The 25,418-nt window shown below is 37.0% G+C and overlaps 1 protein-coding gene across 1 annotated transcript in view; it reads right to left on the bottom strand.

The window, feature by feature from the left end:
- Nucleotides 1-15,535: 15,535 nt before the first annotated feature.
- LOC103524197 (tribbles homolog 3) overlaps nucleotides 15,536-25,418 on the bottom strand; it is a 38,099-nt gene continuing 28,216 nt past the window's right edge. The window contains exon 3 of the mRNA XM_008489207.3: nucleotides 15,536-15,863. Within this exon, the coding sequence (XP_008487429.1) occupies nucleotides 15,567-15,863 (297 nt within the window). The 3' untranslated portion in view covers nucleotides 15,536-15,566. The remainder of the gene's footprint in view (nucleotides 15,864-25,418) is intronic.

Here is a 25,418-nt window from a genome sequence, read left to right as displayed (position 1 = left end):
TCTATCTATCTGTTTATTTCAGCAATAAATCTTACTTATCTCCCAAATTCCAAGGACTCAACAGTCTGTTATTCATCACAACCTGAAGCTATCAGCAACATTGATAGTTAGGATGACATTGGGAACACACATTTTTGAATGTCCTAGGTAAGTATCATGACACGAAACTCAGTTATCTTATCTCGAGTAATTAACGTATCGGAGCTAGGGAGCTGATAACAAGGCATATGAAATGTGTTACCCCACGCCCAATATTGAGTTCCCACGTAGCACGTGATTGCACTTGAACATCTTCAGAGCAGGAGATAATAAACAGGGTGACGCAGAATTCTTCTATCGGGGCAGGTAGTCTTTCAATACTGTCACCCCAAGGCAACAATCACCCCAAGGCAAAATTATCAACCAAATAAGGATAAAATTCCGTGCTTCCTTTTGGATTTTAACCGGCACACTTCAAATTAATCGAGTTAGCTTCTTACGTGATGCTTAACCAATTTCTTCAAGGAAACCAAGAAAATAACTCACCGTTGAGCATTACAAAAAACGAACTTCCTAAGTTTGAGATCACGAAGAACAATGCCCTGGGCATGGCACGCGCGCACAGTTTCGGCAATCTGTCGGAACAGCTTCCGTGCTTCCGCCTCTTTTAGTCTCTTCCTCTGCCGTACATACGAGTGGAGATCACCGGAGCAGGGTGGGAATACGAGGTAGGCGAGCTTGTCCCCCAGGAGCACCTCGTGAAGGGAGTTGATATGTGGATGTGAGTCTAGCCGGTAGTGGGCGGACAAGAGATTGCCCGAGGCTTCTCGGCTCATTATCTGAAACAATGCGAGAGAGATTTGCTGTTAGATAATAGTGACAAAATACGTCAATATCTGCATAAATCAATGAATAGCTCGATTCTAGAAATCTAGAACGTAGCAGCTAGTATGGCATGTTAGAACAGATCATTTGAAATTGAAAAGAGTTCGTTTCGTAGATTCGTAGTAAAGCATAGTATAGTCAATTAGTCATTTATTGAGATTTTAAATGCAAATATTTATTCACTGAATCTTCACAAAGCACGTGTAGGAGAAATTTTATAACGTGTATTTTTATTTATTTTTTATTTCAATCTGAAGTAACTACATATGTAATTGAATATGTTCCTTTTTACCTATCCTTTTAATATGCCATATTCTATTAATTGCATTCTATGAATATTATTCATGCCTTATAGAATATAAAAATTCCCGATATAGACATGAAAAAGACGTACCTTAAGAGTTGTATAGTATACATTTTAATATTTATGTAACAGACTATTTTTACAATTTCCTTATTTAAACTGTCGATGTCGATTAGGATTAGTCTCATTTCCATTTGAAAGTGTCATTGGTACAAGGTACGACAATATTAGATGATGATAGATGACGTGATGACGACTAAGTTCGGCTATATAAATATTTTTATATAGCACCATAAATTTCACAAAAGGGACATCAGTCTCCTGTCACAAAAGGACAAGTGCCCTCTATAATAATAGCAGGGTCTCCAGACCTCTAGACCTAATCCCAAAATTCCCACTTCCTTCTTAACAACAACAATGTCCTGCCAGCCCTAATATCTTGAACATTTATTTCGAATATCCTGGAAATGATTTTTGTCATTCGTCATCCTTCCTGTATCACACAGGATTCACCACGTATAATGGAAATTAAATAAATTATATGCTTATAATAATAAAGTCATTTATTTCACCAGCATAAGCATGCTTGATGTAAGGGGAAGTCCATGCTTTTGTATTCGTATCTTTCCTGCTTGAATTTTTATCAAATTTTCCATTACCATATCTATTTTCGATATGTTTGTGTCCTATACCTTGCTGACTTCCTTTCATTTTGGTAGTATGTACTTCCTTCGACCGACTTAGGGAACCTTAAAATCATGGAATCCAAGGAAATTAGGAGCCGAGATTACACCATTCCATTTTTTCGTTCTCTTGGTCAATAAAGGAGATGCTCCTCTAAGTCTGCTGCTTTTTACGTCACTCGACATTCCTATAAACCAGTCCGTGCCTACAAAAGACATTTGTACGTTCCAATCTCCTGGCTAGATTTCAAATGAATTTCCACAAGAAAAAAGAATCACTACAACATCATCGTATTAAAAATAACACACCATTAGATTGTATAATCGGTACCTCTCTCTGAATAAGTTATAGTAACTCGGTATCTACTCGATATTTTGAAACCTTAAACCTTGTGTCGAGAATTCAAGGTGAAATATCAAAGAAATAAAAATGAATTAGCAAGGTCCCTCGAAAATTGCATCAACTAGGTATAGTATAGCAGAGAGAAGATATGGCTTGGTTCGACTCAACAAGCTATCAGCCAGTTTGGTCCTAATGGCCAGTCTTTGGAGTGAGTAGGAGGATGGAGGAGGAAGGTCAGGGGAAGGAAGAGTGAGTATGTCAAAGAGTTCTTGGGAGGGCTTTGTGAGCGACAGAGAAGGTTCAAAAAGTGAGTGTAAAAGAGATGACAGCGAATGGAGAAGACTTAACTAAAATTAACTGAATGATTATAAGGAAGAGAGTGGTGAGAATCTTATCATAGGATATCTGGTAAGAGAGCAAACCCAAATCGAAATGAGAGCTGGAAATGTTTATAACACTCTGTTGAAGTAGGACCTAAAGTTGCTCTTGGTCAGAGGCAAGTTCCCCCTCAAATCATTTTATAATACAACAGGACTGAAGACCTCAAGGGAACAGCAGATCTCAAGTAGGTAGACCTGGTGAACTTGTGTAAGTTACGGAGTATCCGTAAATAGAAGAGCAAGCAACAGAGATGATGTAGGATAACATTGAAATCAACACATAGCTAATAAGGCACCTCCTACTTTACTATGTACAAGTTCAGCAAAAGTAAATAAATAAGCTACCGATAATATTCCATAACCATGGGCATTGAATTGAAGTTATCTTCGTGAATTACATGATGACTGTTTTGAGGATATGGGTGAAAAACGTGCACAGATTATTCAATAGTTGACCTGAGGTAAAGTCTCTGAAAGATTAATAGCTGTAGCAGGAACAACAAATTCTATCATAGGTCATAATAATTGATGACTGCCTTTGTCTCAACCAAAGCTCCAAGTGCAGAAAAATGGGACTCAGTTTCTAAGAACTGGACCAATGAAGAGGCTAAAAAAGATAAACTCAATTAATAAATAATACATACTGAACATTTCACATCTGCTAGACTAAAACCAGTTGAACGTCTGCCGAGGCATATGATTGCCCACATAAAGCCAGTAATACTCGTACAACTAACAGAAGAGGAACAATACTGAATAGTCCCATTATAATGATGATTACTAAAAAATACAGACCAGGGCATGGATGACAATATCACCTGTCGTACCAGGTGCATTCTACATCTCAGGTATTGTGGACTCTGGGGATTCTAGTTCTTTATTTCTACAAGTTCTCATCAGGATATTTATATTGAGGGGGGTATGTTTTAGTTTTATTGGGCGAGGCCATGGCTCCCAGAAGCCTGCATTCCAATCTTTACCGTTTTCGTTCTGTCTAGACCCCAAATGAAATAGGTTGGTATTTAACCAAGCAGTATTTAAAGAAAGGGGATGGACTGGTTTATCAGCTTCTTTTCATTTGTATTTAAATACGTACTCATAATATGTATTTGGTTTGATTTTATTTCTGTATGTAAATTTATTTTAAGTTCTTTGATGATGTTAAAGGGCCTACTACAACAATTTTTCTGAGCTCAAATTTTTTGCAACTGATTCTCAACAAGTCTACTAGATGGTGACTTGACACAGGTTTCACTAATCCCGCAAACTACTTCCCTATTGAGTTGCAAAAGAGAGTGACACCAGCAACTAGTACAAATAAACCTGCATGGTAGCAATGGCTAGATTATATCTACTAACTGCTAGTAGGAATACTTTGTCACCAATAAACACACTTAAAGGGTCTACTACAACAATTTTGCTGAGCTCAAATTTTTTGCAACTGATTCTCAACAAGTCTACTAGATGGTGACTTGACACAGGCTTCACTAATCCTGCAAACTACTTCCCTATTGAGTTGCAAAAGAGAGTGACACCATGGCTAGATTATATCTACTAACTGCTAGTTAGGTAGGAATACATTGTCACCAATAAACACATATCTTGTTACAGTACATTGCAACAAGTACTGGATTTGACAATGTCTCCAGAGTACAAGTCAATATACCTATTGGTAACGATTATTATGTACACACAAGAGGTTGTGTCATCAAACACCAGTACAATTTACAATAGACATATTACACATAGGCAAGAGAGTGCTAAAGTGTGACACTAGCACTAGTTTGAGATAACTTATCAGATATACTAGCCCCATCTCAGCACTTGTATTAATCGTACGATAAATTACTGGGAAACGAAATAAGTGAGAGGGATAAAATAATAAATGACTATTTTATTCTTAGGTTTCTGGGATTAGACATATTACACATAGGCAAGAGAGTGCTAAAGTGTGACACTAGCACTAGTTTGAGATAACTTATCAGATATACTAGCCCCATCTCTCAGCACTTGTATTAATCGTACGATAAATTACTGGGAAACGAAATAAGTGAGAGGGATAAAATAAGAAATGAGTATTTTATTCTTGATATACTAGCCCCATCTCAGCACTTGTATTAATCGTACGATAAATTACTGGGAAACGAAATAAGTGAGAGGGATAAAATAATAAATGAGTATTTTATTCTTAGGTTTCTGGGATTTTTTTATCTTCCTAATCAGGGATTTTCCACAGAAGATATGAACATGACGATATACACTTATGGAAAATATTTCCGCAGGATATGACGTAAGCTCATCTTTAGATGCTCGCTTTGTTTTTGAAGATCATTAAATTTCAAGATGAGATAATTTTGTACAAGTAGGAGGTTTATACTTATAGTGGTTGTAGAGGTGGTCTTATGGTTATACCATGCAATTGCAACAGTACTGACAACAAACTAAAGTCTAACCCCTGAGAGTCAATAAAATGACCAAATGCACTTCAACTTGTGACATTTACATGTTCGAAACCAATACAAAAGGACAGATCATAACTAACTCACAGCATGGTCTATTGTTAGGACCTAATATCAAATTAAAAGTACAGAGCTGACCTTGTTTTTTTTTTTCTGAAGACAAATGTGAAATGATTAGATTTACTTTCATAGCACTAAACAGAAAAAATATAAATTATAGCATAACAAATAATTCAATATTGATTCAAATAACCAAAGTGAGATAGTATTTTGAGAGTGCAGCTAAACATTAACAGATTTTTTCCACCAACAATAAACAGTAATTTCATTATTCTTTCATAATTTTACTAGGTAATTAAGCAAAAGTATTGGGATAGCAAATAACTGGTGATAACACGTAGGATTCATACCTAATTTTACTAGGTAATTAAGCAAAAGTATTGGGATAGCAAATAACTGGTGATAACACGTAGGCTCCTCAAGTACTTTAGAACTTTATATATACAGCCCCTTGTGTAACTGACTGACTCACTCACTCACTTATTACGATGCTAAATGCTGACATTTAGATGCAACAATTCCGTGAGTAGTTGAAAATAATTTGCCCATTTAGATAAGTTCTATGAAGTCTTGTCCATTTACATAAATCAGGGAATAGATATGCGTTTGCGTTCCTATTGCATTAGTACAGATTACCTCTACACTCTACAGAAACTTATATCAAGTTATTGACTTGTTCGAAAAGTATGCATGATATGACAGATTATGTTGAAAATAAAATAAATCTCACTACTTATCTAACTCTGTTATTTATGTAAGTAGATCTCTCAGAGCATTTTTCATTTCTTTTATTTATGGTATCGCGCAACCTTCGGTTACGGGGAGAAAAAGGTTCAAAAAACTATGGTTTACACAATGAGATCAATATGACAGATGGATTATTATAAATCAGGCGTTCATACCATATGTCCTCCAATGACTATCTACGGGGTAGGACATATAACAGATAGAGCTATCACTGTTACCCTACCAATACATCACGTCGATCTGGTGTTGTTGCATTCAAATCTTGTCAACATGTTCTTGCAAATAAACAGAATTTCCTTGAAATCCTGTAAACGTTGAGTGTTAAAAGAACACCCCATTCACTTTTACTGAATTTCTAAAGGTCTATTCCCAAAAGAGCTTAGGAGTCAGATTCACCCAGTACGACATTATGATAATGAGAAAACATCGGAATCAGAACAAAGACAAATTTGAATGCAACAAGCACGGGGAGGGTTCAATGCTACTCAATGCTAACCTAGAGGTAGATTGCATCACACTGGAACGCCTAGGCAAGTGATGATGATAGAGGACCGGATATAACAATCAGTCACAAGTGATGACATCGTGTCTCGTAATGCTCTTGATAACTCACAAATACTTGGAGAAACAATAAACAAAATCAAACATTGTGCAATCAATCACAATCATTCGGAGATAAGATACCCCTGGGTGCCCAACTGCATACAAAAACACGTACAAATTCAATACCTACGTCCAGAAAAGCATAATTTTAAACGAAGTGTAAAGTAATATTAGGGAAGAAGAAAGTTTAGAGAGAACAAAAGAGAAGTGTAGAGTAATTTAGATAATGATTTCAGTGTTTTACTTAAAGTTACTGATCTTCTTCATTGGTCAAGAAAAGTTTGGACATCGCTACTTCTTCTCTAGAGTGCCAGTAAGTTTCTCACGGTCATGCAAGAGAAGACACAATCCAACATCCTAACCGGTTGCTTCTCGACACCAAACGAGCATGCGTGCAACTATTCTGGCTTGATGTTGCCAAGTTTACGTCTCCAAGCCCCCTACCTGATGAGCGGAATGTAATCAGTTTAATTTATAATGACCAGTACTTGCTTGGAACAGTACTTACTTTCAGGTACCAACAAATAATGCTTCTCGACACCAAACGAGCATGCGTGCAACTATTCTGGCTTGATGTTGCCAAGTTTACGTCTCCAAGCCCCCTACCTGATGAGCGAAATGTAATCAGTTTAATTTATAATGATCAGTACTTGCTTGGAACAGTTTCAGGTACCAACAAATACAAAAGCTTAACCTGCCCACGTCTCAGCTTGTTCAATGCAGTCTCAAAATAATTTCTCCTACACGTGCTTTGTGAAGATTCAGTGAATAAATATTTGCATTTAAAATCTCAATAAATGACTAATTGACTATACTATGCATTACTACGAATCTACGAAACGAACTCTTTTCAAATGATCTGTTCTAACATGAGTCGTACTGGGTGAATCTGACTCCTAAGCTCTTTTGGGAATAGACCTTTAGAAATTCAGTAAAAGTGAATGGGGTGTTCTTTTAACACTCAACGTTTACAGGATTTCAAGGAAATTCTGTTTATTTGCAAGAACATGACCAACTGATGTGGTTATAGCAATATGTACGCGGAAGAACAAGAAGTAGTATCAGTATCGTTTCGTCTTCCTGCTTCTTTATTATTTAGTATTACGATGCTAAATGCTGACATTTAGATGCAACAATTCCGTGAGTAGTTGAAAATAATTTGCCCATTTAGATAAGTTCTATGAAGTCTTGTCCATTTACATAAATCAAGGAATAGATATGCGTTTGCGTTCCTATTAACCAACTGATGTGGTTATAGCAATATGTACGCGGAAGAACAAGAAGTAGTATCAGTATCGTTTGGTCTTCCTGCTTCTTTATTATTTACGATGCTAAATGCTGACATTTAGATGCAACAATTCCGTCAGTAGTTGAAAATAATTTGCCCATTTAGATAAGTTCTATGAAGTCTTGTCCATTTACATAAATCAGGGAATAGATATGCGTTTGCGTTCCTATTGCATTAGTACAGATTACCTCTACACTCTACAGAAACTTATATCAAGTTATTGACTTGTTCGAAAAGTATGCATGATATGATAGATTATGTTGAAAATAAAATAAATCCCACTACTTATCTAACTCTGTTATTTATGTAAGTAGATCTCTCAGAGCATTTTTCATTTCTTTTATTTATGGTATCGCGCAACCTTCGGCTACGGGGAGAAAAAGGTTCAAAAACTATTTATGTAAGTAGATCTCTCAGAGCATTTTTCATTTCTTTTATTTATGGTATCGCGCAACCTTCGGTTACGGGGAGAAAAAGGTTCAAAAAAATGTAAGTAGATCTCTCAGAGCATTTTTCATTTCTTTTATTTATGGTATCGCGCAACCTTCGGTTACGGGGAGAAAAAGGTTCAAAAACCTATGGTTTACAGTTTACACAATGAGATCAATATGACAGATGGATTATTATAAATCAGGCGTTCATACCATATGTCCTCCAATGACTATCTACGGGGTAGGACATATAACAGATAGAGCTATCACTGTTATCCTACCAATACATCACGTCGATCTGGTGTTGTTGCATTCAAATCTTGTCAAAATGCTCTTGCAAATAAACAGAATTTCCTTGAAATCCTGTAAACGTTGGGTGTTAAAAGAACACCCCATTCACTTTTACTGAATTTCTAAAGGTCTATTCCCAAAAGAGCTTAGGAGTCAGATTCACCCAGTACGACATTATGATAATGAGAAAACATCGGAATCAGAACAAAGACAAATTTGAATGCAACAAGCACGGGGAGGGTTCAATGCTACTCAATGCTAACCTAGAGGTAGATTGCATCACACTGGAACGCCTAGGCAAGTGATGATGATAGAGGACCGGATATAACAATCAGTCACAAGTGATGACATCGTGTCTCGTAATGCTCTTGATAACTCACAAATACTTGGAGAAACAATAAACAAAATCAAACATTGTGCAATCAATCACAATCATTCGGAGATAAGATGCCCCTAGGTGCCCAACTGCATACAAAAACACGTACAAATTCAATACCTACGTCCAGAAAAGCATAATTTCAAACGAAGTGTAAAGTAATATTAGGGAAGAAGAAAGTTTAGAGAGAACAAAAGAGAAGTGTAGAGTAATTTAGATAATGATTTCAGTGTTTTACTTAAAGTTACTGATCTTCTTCATTGGTCAAGAAAAGTTTGGACATCGCTACTTCTTCTCTAGAGTGCCAGTAAGTTTCTCACGGTCATGCAAGAGAAGACACAATCCAACATCCTAACCGGTTGCTTCTCGACACCAAACGAGCATGCGTGCAACTATTCTGGCTTGATGTTGCCAAGTTTACGTCTCCAAGCCCCCTACCTGATGAGCGAAATGTAATCAGTTTAATTTATAATGATCAGTACTTGCTTGGAACAGTTTCAGGTACCAACAAATACAAAAGCTTAACCTGGCCACGTCTCAGCTACACAGGTTGTTCAATGCAGTCTCAAAACAAGCGCTCAAGATAGCAAAATATTGTACTATGTAGATTTTTCTTACTTGTTTGGCACATTGATAAAAGTCGTCGCGTCGATTACAAAACAAGCGCTCAAGATAGCAAAATATTGTACTATGTAGATTTTTCTTACTTGTTTGGCACATTGATAAAAGTCGTCGCGTCAATTAGATCAATTATGTACTAACTTCTCAAAGGGTTGAGGGGAGTCTAGTGACCATTTTAACTTAAATATGCCTCAAAAGTCATAATAGGCAACATACTAATACTAGCACCCAAAGATAAAACAAATGTGAATGACTAGGTACTTATAATACTTATATCAATGAAAAATCACCTTAGCATAGATGAACTTAATATGCCTCAAAAGTCATAATAGGCAACATACTAATACTAGCACCCAAAGATAAAACAAATGTGAATGACTAGGTACTTATATCAATGAAAAATCACCTTAGCATAGATCAAACATCCAGACAATGGGGTATTAACACTAGCAAATAAAATTACACACACGGGCCATGTTTTATGTCCAAGGTTAAAGAGGACATTAAAGAAATGGCAAACGGCTGTAAAGTTCTAGACAACTTGGCCTGATTTTCAAAAAATGATTGAGGAATGATATCCTGCCGAACTGGAGAAAAACGATTTGTAGACTTTGTAGTTGATTTTCTAAAACTGAACGTTATTTTTTGTTATGAGGCGCAAAATGAGTATGAATTTTCTCATAATGACAAGGTACTGATATCCTGCCGAACTGGAGAAAAACGATTTGTAGACTTTGTAGTTGATTTTCTAAAACTGAACGTTATTTTTTGTTATGAGGCGCAAATGAGTATGAATTTTCTCATAATGACAAGGTACTATAATAATAATCATCTTGGGTGTAGAAAAGAATAACCAAATCAGCAATTTAAACAAACACATCAGAGATCCCAAAAACTAGATTGCATAAGATTAGCTAATGTCACATAAGCTAATTAAAACAACAAAATGACGATAAATCAATGATGACCATCACTTAGGGCTCAAGAACACTAAACACACGATCAACCAGACAGAAACATATTGATCCAGTTGTGAAGGCGAGCAAGGGAAACAATACCAAGAGCAGAGCTGAAGCTTGAGGAGCCCGGGGCAGTATAAATCTCGCAAGACAAATACATAAGGAAAGGGGTCAAGGCGCCGTGAAGTAATGATATTAGCAAACGATGCAGCAGATAAGGTCAAGCCTCTTTATACTTTTACATCCGGCCTTGCTCCTTATAAACTACCACCAAAACGTGCTCTAGATCGGAAATTGGAATGACCTTCTTCAACTCTGCTGTGTTAGAGTTGAAGTTAGAGGACCTAATGCAACTAAGACGAAATGGTAAAGAATCAACTTTATCTTATCTTGACATGATCACTACTCATAGCTTGCTCTAAAACGTACAGGTGTGTGATGATAAACTGCTATCTAAACCAGTACAGCAGGATAATACTCATACATCTACAAGGAATTGATTGAAGATCCGTCATCCACATTTGTACCTGTGATTAACTTCAACATTATGGTTTATTAAACCAGAAACACTGTTATACCTTCTGTTTCATGACGGAATCAGCTGTCCAAATAGTTGAACTGAATAATTCAGCAAAGTTGCTTAAAACGTGCTCTAGATCGGAAATTGGAATGACCTTCTTCAACTCTGCTGTGTTAGAGTTGAAGTTAGAGGACCTAATGCAATTGATATTTTCAAACATTGATCAGAGACTTATATCCTACCTGTCCAAATACATGAGGCAGTTGTAGTATTATAGGTACCTATTTGAAAATAGTTTCTATATACTTAATCGAATAGAGATAAAAGCGGCAGTATAAGATAAGCTACGTATATTAATGTGTAGCTGTAAAACATATTAATGTGTAGCTGTAAAACAGTTAGGTCCCGCGCGAGCGTGTGATGATAAACTGCTATCTAAACCAGTACAGCAGGATAATACTCATACATCAACAAGGAATTGATTGAAGATCCGTCATCCACATCTGTACCTGTGATTAACTTCAACATTATGGTTTATTAAACCAGAAACACTGTTATACCTTTTGTTTCATGACGGAATCAGCTGTCCAAATAGTTGAACTGAATAATTCAGCAAAGTTGCTGTTTTTAGGCTTTCATGATGGGATTTATGTGTTTCTAAATTAATAAAAGAGAGCAAACGGGCAAAGACGGAAGTGTTTTCACATAAAAAGACAATTAAACTTTGTCTTATCAAAACAAATTATACCCTTTCTATTTACTTTACAAGTAATTGTATTGTAATTGGTGAAAGCCTGCTCGTGAACTGACTCACATTCTCCCCAGGAGATAGAGGACGATAGCAGAATGAGTCGTGCTCTTGGTTTATATCTTTCAACTGCCATGATTAATATCAAAGTTGCTGTCCCTTCCTTTCTCCAAACGTCATCGTCACTCTATAAAAATATTGGAAAGAAATTGTCTTAATTTAGTACCTCTTTCTGGTACAGAACAAACGTACTCAGTGTACTCACATAATGTAAAGTTGGTCACACTACTATCATGAACGTAAATTTGAGAGAGTATTAGCTGGGAATTACTCAATTATCACTACATTTATACTGTAATCAATTCATAATAGATGCTATAAAATGGGAATTATTATATTGAACTTTTATAGTAACTGATTGTTCAATTCTCCCATTGAAAGAGACCAATACAACATTGAGAGAAGAGCACTTGGTATTTGTCAATGTTTATACTGTAATCAATTCATAATAGATGCTATAAAATGGGAATTATTATATTGAACTTTTATAGTAACTGATTGTTCAATTCTCCCACTGAAAGAGACCAATACAACATTGAGAGAAGAGCACTTGGTATTTGTCAATCCTCCTTTCTATTTACTTTACAAGTAATTGTATTGTAATTGGTGAAAGCCTGCTCGTGAACTGACTCACATTCTCCCCAGGAGATAGAGAATGATAGCAGAATGACTCTTGCTCTTGGTTTATATCTTTCAACTGCCATGATTAATATCAAGATGAAGAAGCTGAATTATTACAGGAAAAACGCTGAGATTATGGGGATTCAAGATCCAACCCTTGATTTTTGTCAATGGAAAGGATTTTATAATGAAACGCATCTTGACTTTTTACTTCTGATATTGTCCTTCATTACATCTTTCTGCTCTTCTACGGACTGACAAAGACAATTTGACCCATTAGTTGACTAAATCAGGTTCATTTTCTCGGAGTTCTGAGCGAGACGTTCAGAAAAGATGGAAAACAGTCTCCGAATTCCACTAATGTCAGATATTGGTTGTGACGCAACTGGAGTCTACTAAGGTAAGGCATAAATGATCATTACACAGTCTCCGAATTCCACTAATGTCAGATATTGGTTGTGACGCAACTGGAGTCTACTAAGGTAAGGCATAAATGATCATTACGCTGTGCTGTGACGCTAGAGATTTCTAATACCGAGTTACCAAGGTGTGAGGCGTGGAACTTGTGAAGGTTTTCTTATGCAAATGTTATCACACCAGATTAAGGCTTAGGACTTCGCAATGAGTTCCACAGCTTGGCCTAAACCTAATCTCGTGCAGTGCTGTGGAGTGGGTGTTGGAAGTTGAGAATGACCAGTGCTTGCTAATATTTCCTTTGAGGCTGTTAGATAAGAAGGAAATTGTGGGTGCTCCAGTTTTCAGCATGTAGCTAAAGACATGAAGGTTTTCTTATGCAAATGTTATCACACCAGATTAAGGCTTAGGACTTCGCAATGAGTTCCACAGCTTGGCCTAAACCTAATCTCGCGCAGTGCTGTGGAGTGGGTGTTGGAAGTTAAGAATGACCAGTGCTTGCTAATATTTCCTTTGAGGCTCTCAGATAAGAAGGAAATTGTGGGTGCTCCAGTTTTCAGCATGTAGCTAAAGACATATTATGTCTAAAGTTCTTATAGGTGCCTTTACCTTTTTCCCATTTTTAGTTTCACCGGTTTCTGTGCCCATCTAAACAATTATCAAGAGGTGTCATGCTATGGGTTCTCTGCAAGCCCGACCCTGTGTCGTCTTGGAGAGAGAAAATACAAGAGGTTCACCCAACCTTGGAAAAGCAAGCACACTATCATTTTCCTTTCATTTTCATACTTTTCTTATTTACAACCGAGTTTGATTAATAGACTTCTATACTTTTCTTATTTACAACCGAGTTTGATGAATAGACTTCTTAACGTCAAGCGATTAATATCAGCCATTGTTTTGCATAAATTTAAAAAAATAACATTTCAATGAAGAGAGATTAGTGAGAATAAAATTGAAAAATTTCGTCCTTTCATGCTTTCAATCGTGCATTGGAAATGTTCTTTAGAATAAGTTTTACAGATAAAGGACAAAATGTAGAATCTACCTTGAAACTTGAGTAGGAAAACATTTCATCTCATGAATAGACTTCTTAACGTCAAGCGATTAATATCAGCCATTGTTTTGCATAAATTTAAATAAATAACATTTCAATGAAGAGAGATTAGTGAGAATAAAATTGAAAAATTTCGTCCTTTCATGATTTCAATCGTGCATTGGAAATGTTCTTTGCAATAAGTTTTAAGTAGGTACAAAACATTTCAATGAAGAGAGATTAGTGAGAATAAAATTGAAAAATTTCGTCCTTTCATGATTTCAATCGTGCATTGGAAATGTTCTTTGGAATAAGTTTTAGGTACAGATAAAGGACAAAATGTAGAATCTACCTTGAAACTTGAGTAGGAAAACATTTCATCTTGTGCCCTACTGAACTGAATAGTCAGAGATATTAGATTAGTTATTTTGTGGTCCCAAAACGCCAAAAACCGAAAGACAAAACAATGATATTGGGGAAAACTATTTCAAGATGTTCCTCTTGGGCCTCATCGGTTTATACATAGTAAGGTTTTAAATAGTTAGTTATTTTGTGGTCCCAAAACGCCAAAAACCGAAAGACAAAACAATGATATTGGGGAAAACTATTTCAAGATGTTCCTCTTGGGCTTCATCGGTTTATACATAGTAAGGTTTTAAATAGTCTATCTATCTGTTTATTTCAACTCGTGCCCTACTGAACTGAATAGTCAGAGATATTAGATTAGTTATTTTGTGGTCCCAAAACGCCAAAAACCGAAAGACAAAACAATGGTATTTGGGAAAACTATTTCAAGATGTTCCTCTTGGGCCTCATCGGTTTATACATAGTAAGGTTTTAAATAGTCTATCTAAAACAATGATATTTGGGAAAACTATTTCAAGATGTTCCTCTTGGGCCTCATCGGTTTATACATAGTAAGGTTTTAAATAGTCTATCTACCTATCTACCTATTTCAGCAATAAATCTTACTTATCTCTCAAATTCCAAGGACTCAACAGTCTGTTATTCATCACAACCTGAAGCTATCAGCAACATTGATAGTTAGGATGACATTGGGAACACACATTTCAGCAATAAATCTTACTTATCTCCCAAATTCCAAGGACTCAACAGTCTGTTATTCATCACAACCTGAAGCTATCAGCAACATTGATAGGTAGTTAGGATGACATTGGGAACACACATTCTTGAATGTCCTAGGTAAGTATCATGACACGAAACTCAGTTATCTTATCTCGAGTAATTAACGTATCGGAGCTAGGGAGCTGATAACAAGGCATATGAAATGTGTTACCCCACGCCCAATATTGAGTTCCCACGTAGCACGTGATTGCACTTGAACATCTTCAGAGCAGGAGATAATAAACAGGGTGACGCAGAATTCTTCTATCGGGGCAGGTAGTCTTTCAATACTGTCACCCCAAGGCAACAATCACCCCAAGGCAAAATTATCAACCAAATAAGGATAAAATTCCGTGCTTCCTTTTGGATTTTAACCGGCACACTTCAAATTAATCGAGTTAGCTTCTTACGTGACGCTTAACCAATTTCTTCAAGGAAACCAATCAGGTTTTAAGGTTTGAAAAAAAAAAAAAAAAAAAAAAAAAAAAAAACAATCACCCCAAGGCAAAATTATCAACCAAATAAGGATAAAATTCCAAGCTTCCTTTTGGATTTTAACCGGCACACTTCAAATTAATCGAGTTAGCTTCTTACGTGATGCTTAACCAATTTCTTCAAGGAAACCAAGAAAATAACTCACCGTTGAGCATTACAAAAAACGAACTTCCTAAGTTTGAGATCACGAAGAACAATGCCCTGGGCATGGCACGCGCGCACAGTTTCGGCAATCTGTCGGAACAGCTTCCGTGCTTCCGCCTCTTTTAGTCTCTTCCTCTGCCGTACATACGAGTGGAGATCACCGGAGCAGGGTGGGAATACGAGGTAGGCGAGCTTGTCCCCCAGGAGCACCTCGTGAAGGGAGTTGATATGTGGATGTGAGTCTAGCCGGTAGTGGGCGGACAAGAGATTGCCCGAGGCTTCTCGGCTCATTATCTGAAACAATGCGAGAGAGATTTGCTGTTAGATAATAGTGACAAAATACGTCAATATCTGCATAAATCAATGAATAGCTCGATTCTAGAAATCTAGAACGTAGCAGCTAGTATGGCATGTTAGAACAGATCATTTGAAATTGAAAAGAGTTCGTTTCGTAGATTCGTAGTAAAGCATAGTATAGTCAATTAGTCATTTATTGAGATTTTAAATGCAAATATTTATTCACTGAATCTTCACAAAGCACGTGTAGGAGAAATTTTATAACGTGTATTTTTATTTATTTTTTATTTCAATCTGAAGTAACTACATATGTAATTGAATATGTTCCTTTTTACCTATCCTTTTAATATGCCATATTCTATTAATTGCATTCTATGAATATTATTCATGCCTTATAGTTATAGACAACAAATATACAATGAACTCATGAGGTCTTGTAATAATAGCTATGTATTATAATATGTACATATGTAAGTGTATGAGTTCTCATATACTCCCGTGGTGTCAAGTTCACATCAACCTCACAATGCACGTTCATGGCCACTATTTGTCTCATCTCAGCGTATAACTTCCAAGTCTTGCTCAATCATTCATCAGTCATCATTAACATGATACATGCACTTTGTCAATGCAGGCAGACAAGTCAGTCATCTTGTCAAAAGTTTTCTGATGTAACAAGACTAATGTTTGTGACCTTCAAAACTGAGAGCCCAGTTTTGGACCCAACCCATATTCTTTCGGACACGAGGAGGAACTTTCACTGTCAGAAATTTCGGTACCATTAATTAACTAGTACTAGACTGTTCATGGGGAGCTTCAATTTCATCCTATTGTTAAGATATTAATCCGAGGGCAGACCAAAATGAGAATCTCTAGCAAGACCGAAACTTCCAAGATCAGTGAAGGGGATTCCTGATTTTTCAGATTTTAGAATGATCTGGAATGACAACATATTTATAATTTTATATGTACCATTGGAGTCTACTGCTATTCTTATGTTTCTCAATAACGACAATAATAGAAATGTCATTTTCCAATAAAATAAGTTTGATGACACCTCCAAAACCACTACAATGCCGGCCATGACGGCGCTTCATAACACCACATTGAAAATTCAGACGCCCATAAATGTCAACGACACTGACAGAAGAAATAAATGTCCAAATATAAAAGGAAACGTTCCTTTTGTGAATTTCGTTCGCACCACACGTTTCTCAACTTTGTTTTGACCTTAAAAAAAGGCTAGCTAAATGTCCAAATATAAAAGGAAACGTTCCTTTCGTGAATTTCGTTCGCACCACACGTTTCTCAACTTTGTTTTGACCTTAAAAAAAAAGGCTAGGCCAGAGTTCTTTGTTTTCAAATAAATAAGATTCAGGTACAAATCCGGAAATAGGATGGGTCCAATCAATGCGGCATTAGCGGAATCCACAAGAGAAAGAATGTGTAGGCGCGAATTCTTACAGGGTGATCGAGAGGTTTGAACAAAAGACAAAGGGACTACAACTATACATGTTCTGATTCCACAGTCTAAATAAAAAATAGATGTACCTACAAAAAGGATCTTTTAAGTAATAATAAAATTTGGAATTTTATAATAATTAATTAGAATCGTAGGGTTAGTTTTTAGGCTTTCATGATGGGATTTATGTGTTTCTAAATTAATAAAAGAGAGCAAACGGGCAAAGACGGAAGTGTTTTCACATAAAAAAAAGACAATTAAAATTTGTCTTATCAAAACAAATTATAAGCGGAATCCACAAGAGAAAGAATGTGTAGGCGCGAATTCTTACAGGGTGATCGAGAGGTTTGAACAAAAGACAAAGGGACTACAACTACCTATACATGTTCTGATTCCACAGTCTAAATAAAAAATAGATGTACAAAAAGGATCTTTTAATAATAAAATTTGGAATTTTATAATCATTAGTTAGAAACGTAGGGTTAGTTTTTAGGCTTTCATGATGGGATTTATGTGTTTCTAAATTAATAAAAGAGAGCAAACGGGCAAAGACGGAAGTTTTTTCACATAAAAAAAAGACAATTAAACTTTGTCTTATCAAAACAAATTATAAACACGCCTGTGATATATAGATCTGACTTGTTGCATGCTAAGATATCATATCATAATACCTAGCACTAGTAACCATCAAGCTACTTGATGGAATACTACACATTACACATGGGTTTGTATTATGGTTCCGTCCAGCTTGATATTTGTATGTAAAGACTTTCAGGTGAAATGTTGGACAACAATAGGATGATTTTAGACACCTCACAGAACTTTTCTTTTGAACTGAACTGATCTTAAGAAGATTTCAAGTGTTTTCATGAATCATGGTTGAATATGTACGTACTGATAACTTGCATTTAATTAAAAAAGCATGACTCATACTGACTTGTTGCATGCTAAGATATCATATCATAATACCTAGCACTAGTAACCATCAAGCTACTTGATGGAATACTACACATTACACATTAAGTACCACCGGACTTCATTGGAGTTACGCCTACACCAAAACAACTTTTAACACACACACACTGACTTGGAATACACACACAAAAAGAGCTGAAAGTTATGGATCAGAAAGACATTCAGGAGAATCAGAAAGACATTTCAAACTGAGAACATTTTAACAAGCCCAAAATCTGGTTTACACATTAAGTACCACCGGACTTCATTGGAGTTACGCCTACACCAAAACAACTTTTAACACACACACTGACTTGGAATACACACACACTACACTGAATTTCTCCAAAAAGAGCTGAAAGGGTTGGATCAGAAAGACATTCAGGAGAATCAGAAAGACCTTTCAAACTAAAAACATTTACACATTAAGTACCACCGGACTTCATTGGAGTTACGCCTACACCAAAACAACTTTTAACACACACACTGACTTGGAATACACACACACAAAAAGAGCTGAAAGTTATGGATCAGAAAGACATTCAGGAGAATCAGAAAGACATTTCAAACTAACAAGCCCAAAATCTGGTTAGCACAAGTGACAAGAACCTACTCAAATTTCTTCCTAACAACCGTCTCGAGTTGTCCGAATTAAGCGTTCCTTATCCAAATCATAGCCGAGTGCTTGAAATCTCCTCTACAATATGCATATAGGAAGTGATTAACATTCCCCAATGTTATACAGCATATACATAGCGTATACGTTGTTATTTTGATATACTTGCAAAGATAATAGCCGAGTGCTTGAAATCTCCTCTACGATATGCATATAGGAAGTGATTAACATTCCCTAATGTTATACAGTATATACATAGCGTATGTACACGTATGTTGATTACGAGCGTTATCACATGATGCAATATTTAAATGACCGGGGTAAAATCGTTCTCCAACACATGGCATAGGAGACATCAATACTTTACAGGGTCTCCCAAACACTTTCCTGTAAATGTGTGGATATCATTTTGACTCGACAGAAAAGATCTTCTTTTACCCTCGTATTTGAGTAGGACGGTTAAGATGGTTGATTTCTTCTCCTCTCTCAATTAACTTTTCTTCGTTTAATTGACCATTTGCTTTTGTGTGTTGTGTGGATATTTTTTTTTTTTTTTTTAGTATTAGTGCTTTATTTAGACTGTCGTTTGACTCGTTATCATTTTGACTCGACAGAAAAGACCTTCTTTTACCCTCGTATTTGAGTAGGATGGTTAAGATGGTTGATTTCTTTTCCTCTCAATTAACTTTTCTTCGTTTATTTGATCAGTACTCACTAGAGAGAAATACTTTGACAGCTACTGGCTACTGACAGCCACAAGTTTTTTCAGTACTACACCTTAGTGGAAAACACTTCGACACCGCCGGAAAATCAAACTCGGGACCTGCCGCGTGCTAGGGTGCAACCCTAGTGTGATACCCACTTCGACCAAGGAGGTTGCAAAAGATCACATTGGCTCATCATCTTCCAAACTTTTCTACTTTAACCCATTTACTACTCGAGTTTTCATTGTTCGCATCAGGTAAACTTCATTAAGACACGAGTCTAATGAGTCACTTCTTGCGATAGCTATGGGGTTAATGATGGTGCGTATTCAAAAACATGAATATCATCTCGTTAATCTATTTCAAAACAATGATCCTATTCCTCTGCGTCTTCAAGTGACCAAATTAGAACCAACCGATTCTACATGAAGTAGGAAAGGAAAAGAAAAAGGGCAAGACGACACGAGGTTCCTTAGACAAAGAATTTGTGCACGTTATATGCAGGCAGACCCAGGCAGTTTCAGAGATAATTGGACGCGGAGTTAGAAACTCGAGAATCGAAAACGTAATACGTATATCGAGAAACGAAATCTTTCCAGGTTCCTTAGACAAAGAATTTGTGCACGTTATATGCAGGCAGACCCAGGCAGTTTCAGAGATAATTGGACGCGGAGTTATTCAGAAACTCGAGAATCGAAAACGTAATACGTATATCGAGAAACGAAATCTTTCTAGGTTCCTTAGACAAAGAATTTGTGCACGTTATATGCAGGCAGACCCAGGCAGTTTCAGAGATAATTGGACGCGGAGTTATTCAGAAAATCGAGAAACGAAATCTTTCTATACCTCGAATATCAGTAACAGAAGGATGTTGAAGGTTCTCATGACAATCAAATGTTTCGTTACATTTTTCTAACTACATAAATAAATTTGGAGGGATTTTCTTCAAATGATTGGTGAAAATCCCGTTTGTTTGACTCAGAAGCTCTCGCTCATTGCTTATATCCGTGGATAAAAATGAAGAAATCTTCCTCCCTCTCGGTTGTTATTTTGATATACTTGCAAAGATAATAGCCGAGTGCTTGAAATCTCCTCTACAATATGCATATAGGAAGTGATTAACATTCCCCAATGTTATACAGCATATACATAGCGTGTTGTTATTTTGATATACTTGCAAAGATAATAGCCGAGTGCTTGAAATCTCCTCTACGATATGCATATAGGAAGTGATTAACATTCCCCAATGTTATACAGCATATACATAGCGTATGCACAATTGTACATACGTATGTTGATTACGAGCGTTATCACATGATGCAATATTTAAATGACCGGGGTAAAATCGTTCTCCAACACATGGCATAGGAGACATCAATACTTTACAGGGTCTCCCAAACACTTTCCTGTAAATGTGTGGATATCATTTTGACTCTACAGAAAAGACCTTCTTTTACCCTCGTATTTGAGTAGGATGATTAAGATGGTTGATTTCTTTTCCTCTCTGCAACCCAACGCAACGGAAGCAATGATCATCAACATCATCATTTGAATAGAACATGCTCTCACGAGGACTCTTCAGTGACCATTGGTCGGTTGGTCCCGCAGAACATTGAAGTTCCAACGATTTTGTTATCAGATGAAGCAGCAGGAATGTACCTGATGCATAAAGCAATTAGTCAAAAGATCCAACAATATCTTCCTGGTCGCTTGCTTAACATCCTTTTCCTCGACAAACAGGGGAATAGGGAAAGTGCCATTTCTGCCTCGGTGGTGTATTGGTCAAGACACTCGCCTGGTAAACAGGAGGGTGTGGATTTAATCCCAACCGAGGTATGGAATTTTATCCTCAATATAAGTTGAGAATTTGACCACAATAATAGTAGCAGCCTACTACTGGAGTGGGACTTTTTAGTTGCATTCGACCAATGTGAATAAGCACTTGTTTCTGAATAATGTACCTAGCATACAATTATAGCTAGTACAATGTATTTCTATCGGTTTAACAGAATCAACAGGTTGTTAGCACTGAAGAGCCTACACAATTGAGAAAGTCGTCATGATGGAAGTTCAATGCACAAACTCGTACTGCTCTCATCTTGATGTCTGGAAAAGTTTCTTTTTATAGAAGACACGAGCTTTTATGCAACTTGAAGGAGTTGAAGGCTGAAGAAAGAAATCCGAAACTCGTGGCTGTCTGTTACAACGGGTTCTGTAGTGTATTTAGTTCAGAGTAAAGAGGGTGAAAACGAATAAGGCAGAAATATTAGCTGATCTAACCACTTGAATTTGAAGTCACTATCGGGAATCGGGATAGTCACCTACATCTCACTCCAACACTAATGACGTTGACTTGGGTGCAGCAACCGTGGGCTTGGACACCACGAGGATATCAGGGAGCGTGAAGTGAGACGTTTTCATCTTTGAAAGAGAGAGAGAGAGAGAGAGGAGGGAGAGAGAGAGCACGTGTTGATTATATATTTGGCCTTCAGTCTAGTGTTTACGTATATCTTTAAATAATTAAATACATTGACTATGGACTGAAATTGTTCAATACTTGTATTCTCAATTTCTCAGCACTATAGAAAACTTCAACAATATCGCCAATCAAATTGCGAATACTTCCTCTGGGTGTTTACAAGTTTACATGGATATTTCAATGAAATCGATTGTTTTCATTTTCTTGTGTAGGAAGATAGGAGGGTTTTCTGTGAATCCCGGGACAATCAGTTGTTTTTGTTGTTAGGCACGTATTTTCTCAGCACTATAGAAAACTTCAACAATATCGCCAATCAAATTGCGAATACTTCCTCTGGGTGTTTACAAGTTTACATGGATATTTTCAATGAAATCGATTGTTTTCATCTTCTTGTGTAGGAAGATAGGAGGGTTTTCTGTGAATCCCGGGACAATCAGTTGTTTTTGTTGTTTGGCACGTACCTACATGGAAATTTGATTCAGCCTTGGCTTTCATTGTAAGGTGCCTCTTTACCGAATACCTTTAGAATAGTCAATCTTATTCGTCCCTCCTTTTCTATGAGTGGATTTAACCAGGGGTTTTCTAGCTGTTGGTCTATAGTATTTACGTAGTTACAGCGTGTGTAAAGCAATTTAGCATTTAAAAAAAAAAATATATATATATATAAATTTTCTGCTCGTCCTTTGCATCTGATGAAGCGCCCGATTTTGAAAATTTGGACCGATTGCAATACTTTCATTACTAGTATAGCTCCGCTATACTGTAGTAATAGAAAGTAAAAATATAGGTATATATATATAAATTTTCTGCTCGTCCTTTGCATCTGATGAAGCAAAAATACCTTCAACACAAAATGCAGTCGATATACAGGACTGCAAGTTTCTGCGTTTTATAAACGGCACACACAAAGGAGTCGGGGGAAACTGCTGATGATAGGATAGGAAGGAGGAAATGCATTCCCTTATCAGCGCCGAGCACCGAGAAACATGATCATCCTGCAAATAGTCCTGGCAAGTGAAGTAAAGGGCTGAAATTTTCCCCAGGAGAAAGGAACGGGAGGGGGAGGGGGGTTGAGAAATCAATACCGACAACGAGTTGATATGGAAAGCACGGGGGAAAGCTGTTTTACGAAATACCTCCACTGTTTCGTCATGATGGAAGTTCAATGCACAAACTCGTACTGCTCTCATCTTGATGTCTGGAAAAGTTTCTTTTTATAGAAGACACGAGCTTTAATGCAACTTGAAGGCTGAAGAAAGAAATCCGAAACTCGTGGCTGTCTGTTACAACGGGTTCAGTAGTGTATTTAGTGCAGAGTAAAGAGGGTGAAAACGAATAAGGCAGACATATTAGCTGATCTAACCACTTGAATTTGAAGTCACAATCGGGAATCGGGATAGTCACCTACATCTCACTCCAACAAAATAATGATGCATTACACATCAGTCTCATTACGAAATTAAATCCTAGGCAATCAAAACACTCTGTCCTTCGAGTTTGTTTTGTGAAGAAAGTTCAAACACCAAGCTCTTACTTTACACCGCCAGAACTGTTATCAACTTATCACGTATGACCATAATATTCAGTCTCATTACGAAATTAAATCCTAGGCAATCAAAACACTCTGTCCTTCGAGTTTGTTTTGTGAAGAAAGTTCAAACACCAAGCTCTTTACACTGCCAGAACTGTTATCAACTTATCACGTATGACCATAATATTCCCGCTAGAACTTTCACTATACTGGTTTGGTAGCCACGTCCAAGTGGCTGGTCATTATTCTTATCAGCTATGGGTTTATCTTGGCCAGTTGAAACTTCAACGGTACCTAACTGTTCGGATCCGCTACCTACATTCTTACTTTCTTAAGACACACCATGTAGTCTCGGTTAGCTTTATCTCAGTACGTTCGTCCATAACTGTTATAGGGAGACTCATTCATGAAAAAATAAGTTAGAAATACCACCGGATTGCAACAAGTCGCCTTGCCCACTTGTTTGCAAAGGAAAATCTACTCATCATTTTAAAAGCAAATACCCATATGACCAGTAGATAGTTAGATACATTTTTGGGTTGTAAGATGGAAAAAAGCCCAATTCAAAATGCGGATTTTGTTGAAAGCTCTACGAACATAAAGCGTCTCTCACTAAATCTAATCCAGAAGAATCTCCTGTTGATTAGACTTGCACTACAACTGAGGAACACCAGAGCCAATAATAAGAACTAGGTATAGGTACTCGTGCATTTCAGAGAAGACAATGCACTTGACAAAACCACAGCCTGAAGTAATGGAATCATCTCCAGAGTGCAATGTATCCCAGGTACCTCTAATAAGGTTTGGGGCCAGATAACCACAGAGCGGCACATGCAGCTAGCAGCATGGAGTTGCATAATGGACTACAAGGTCACAACTGCAGTTGCAACATCGAGGCCCGGCAGTGCAACCCAACGCAACGGAAGCAATGATCATCAACATCATCATTTGAATAGAACATGCTCTCACGAGGACTCTTCAGTGACCATTGGTCAGTTGGTCCCGCAGAACATTGAAGTTCCAACGATTTTGTTATCAGATGAAGCAGCAGGAATGTACCTGATGCATAAAGCAATTAGTGTTTAACAGAATCAACAGGTTGTTAGCACTGAAGAGCCTACACAATTGAGAAACATCACATTGGCTCATCATCTTCCAAACTTTTCTACTTTAACCCATTTACTACTCGAGTTTTCATTGTTCGCATCAGGTAAACTTATTTAAGACACGAGTCTGATGAGTCACTTCTTGCGATAGCTAATATGGGGTTAATGATGGTGCGTATTCAAAAACATGATCCTATTCCTCTGCGTCTTCAAGTGACCAAACTTAGAACCAACCGATTCTACATGAAGTAGGAAAAGAAAAGAAAAACGGCAAAGCACTTGGAAAATGGTAGTCGAACCGCAATGCACCACGCAGCGTAGACTTGGGATAAAAAGTTGAAAATAAAATTAAGAACAGATGCTAAACTTGATTGGACTATATCGCTAGTTCATCATATCAGTTTTCTAGGTGAGAGGCAAATTGAAAAGTAAGTTCTTTATTGAACTTGGGACTACAATTTTTTGTTCACTTGACTTCTTTCTCTGGATCTCTGGTCAGGTTTGTAAAAATCTCGGACATAGAGAGTCCAAGGGCTCCTAATGTATCTTCCAGTCACGGCTATAATCATGTGAAGCAATGAGAGTGAGAGACTTGAAACTAAAATAAAGTCGAGAATTTCTAAATAATGTTGATTTGATTGCCAAGGAATTAGGAAACATCACAGCTGAATGACGCGACGCCTATACGAGATCCCCGGAC

This window comes from Diaphorina citri, unplaced genomic scaffold (genome assembly GCF_000475195.1).
Source record: "Diaphorina citri unplaced genomic scaffold, Diaci psyllid genome assembly version 1.1 scaffold88, whole genome shotgun sequence".
Classification (NCBI taxonomy): Eukaryota; Metazoa; Arthropoda; class Insecta; order Hemiptera; family Psyllidae; genus Diaphorina; species Diaphorina citri.
The sequence above is the reverse complement of the archived record's forward strand: the minus strand, read 5'-3'. Positions and strand labels throughout refer to the sequence as shown.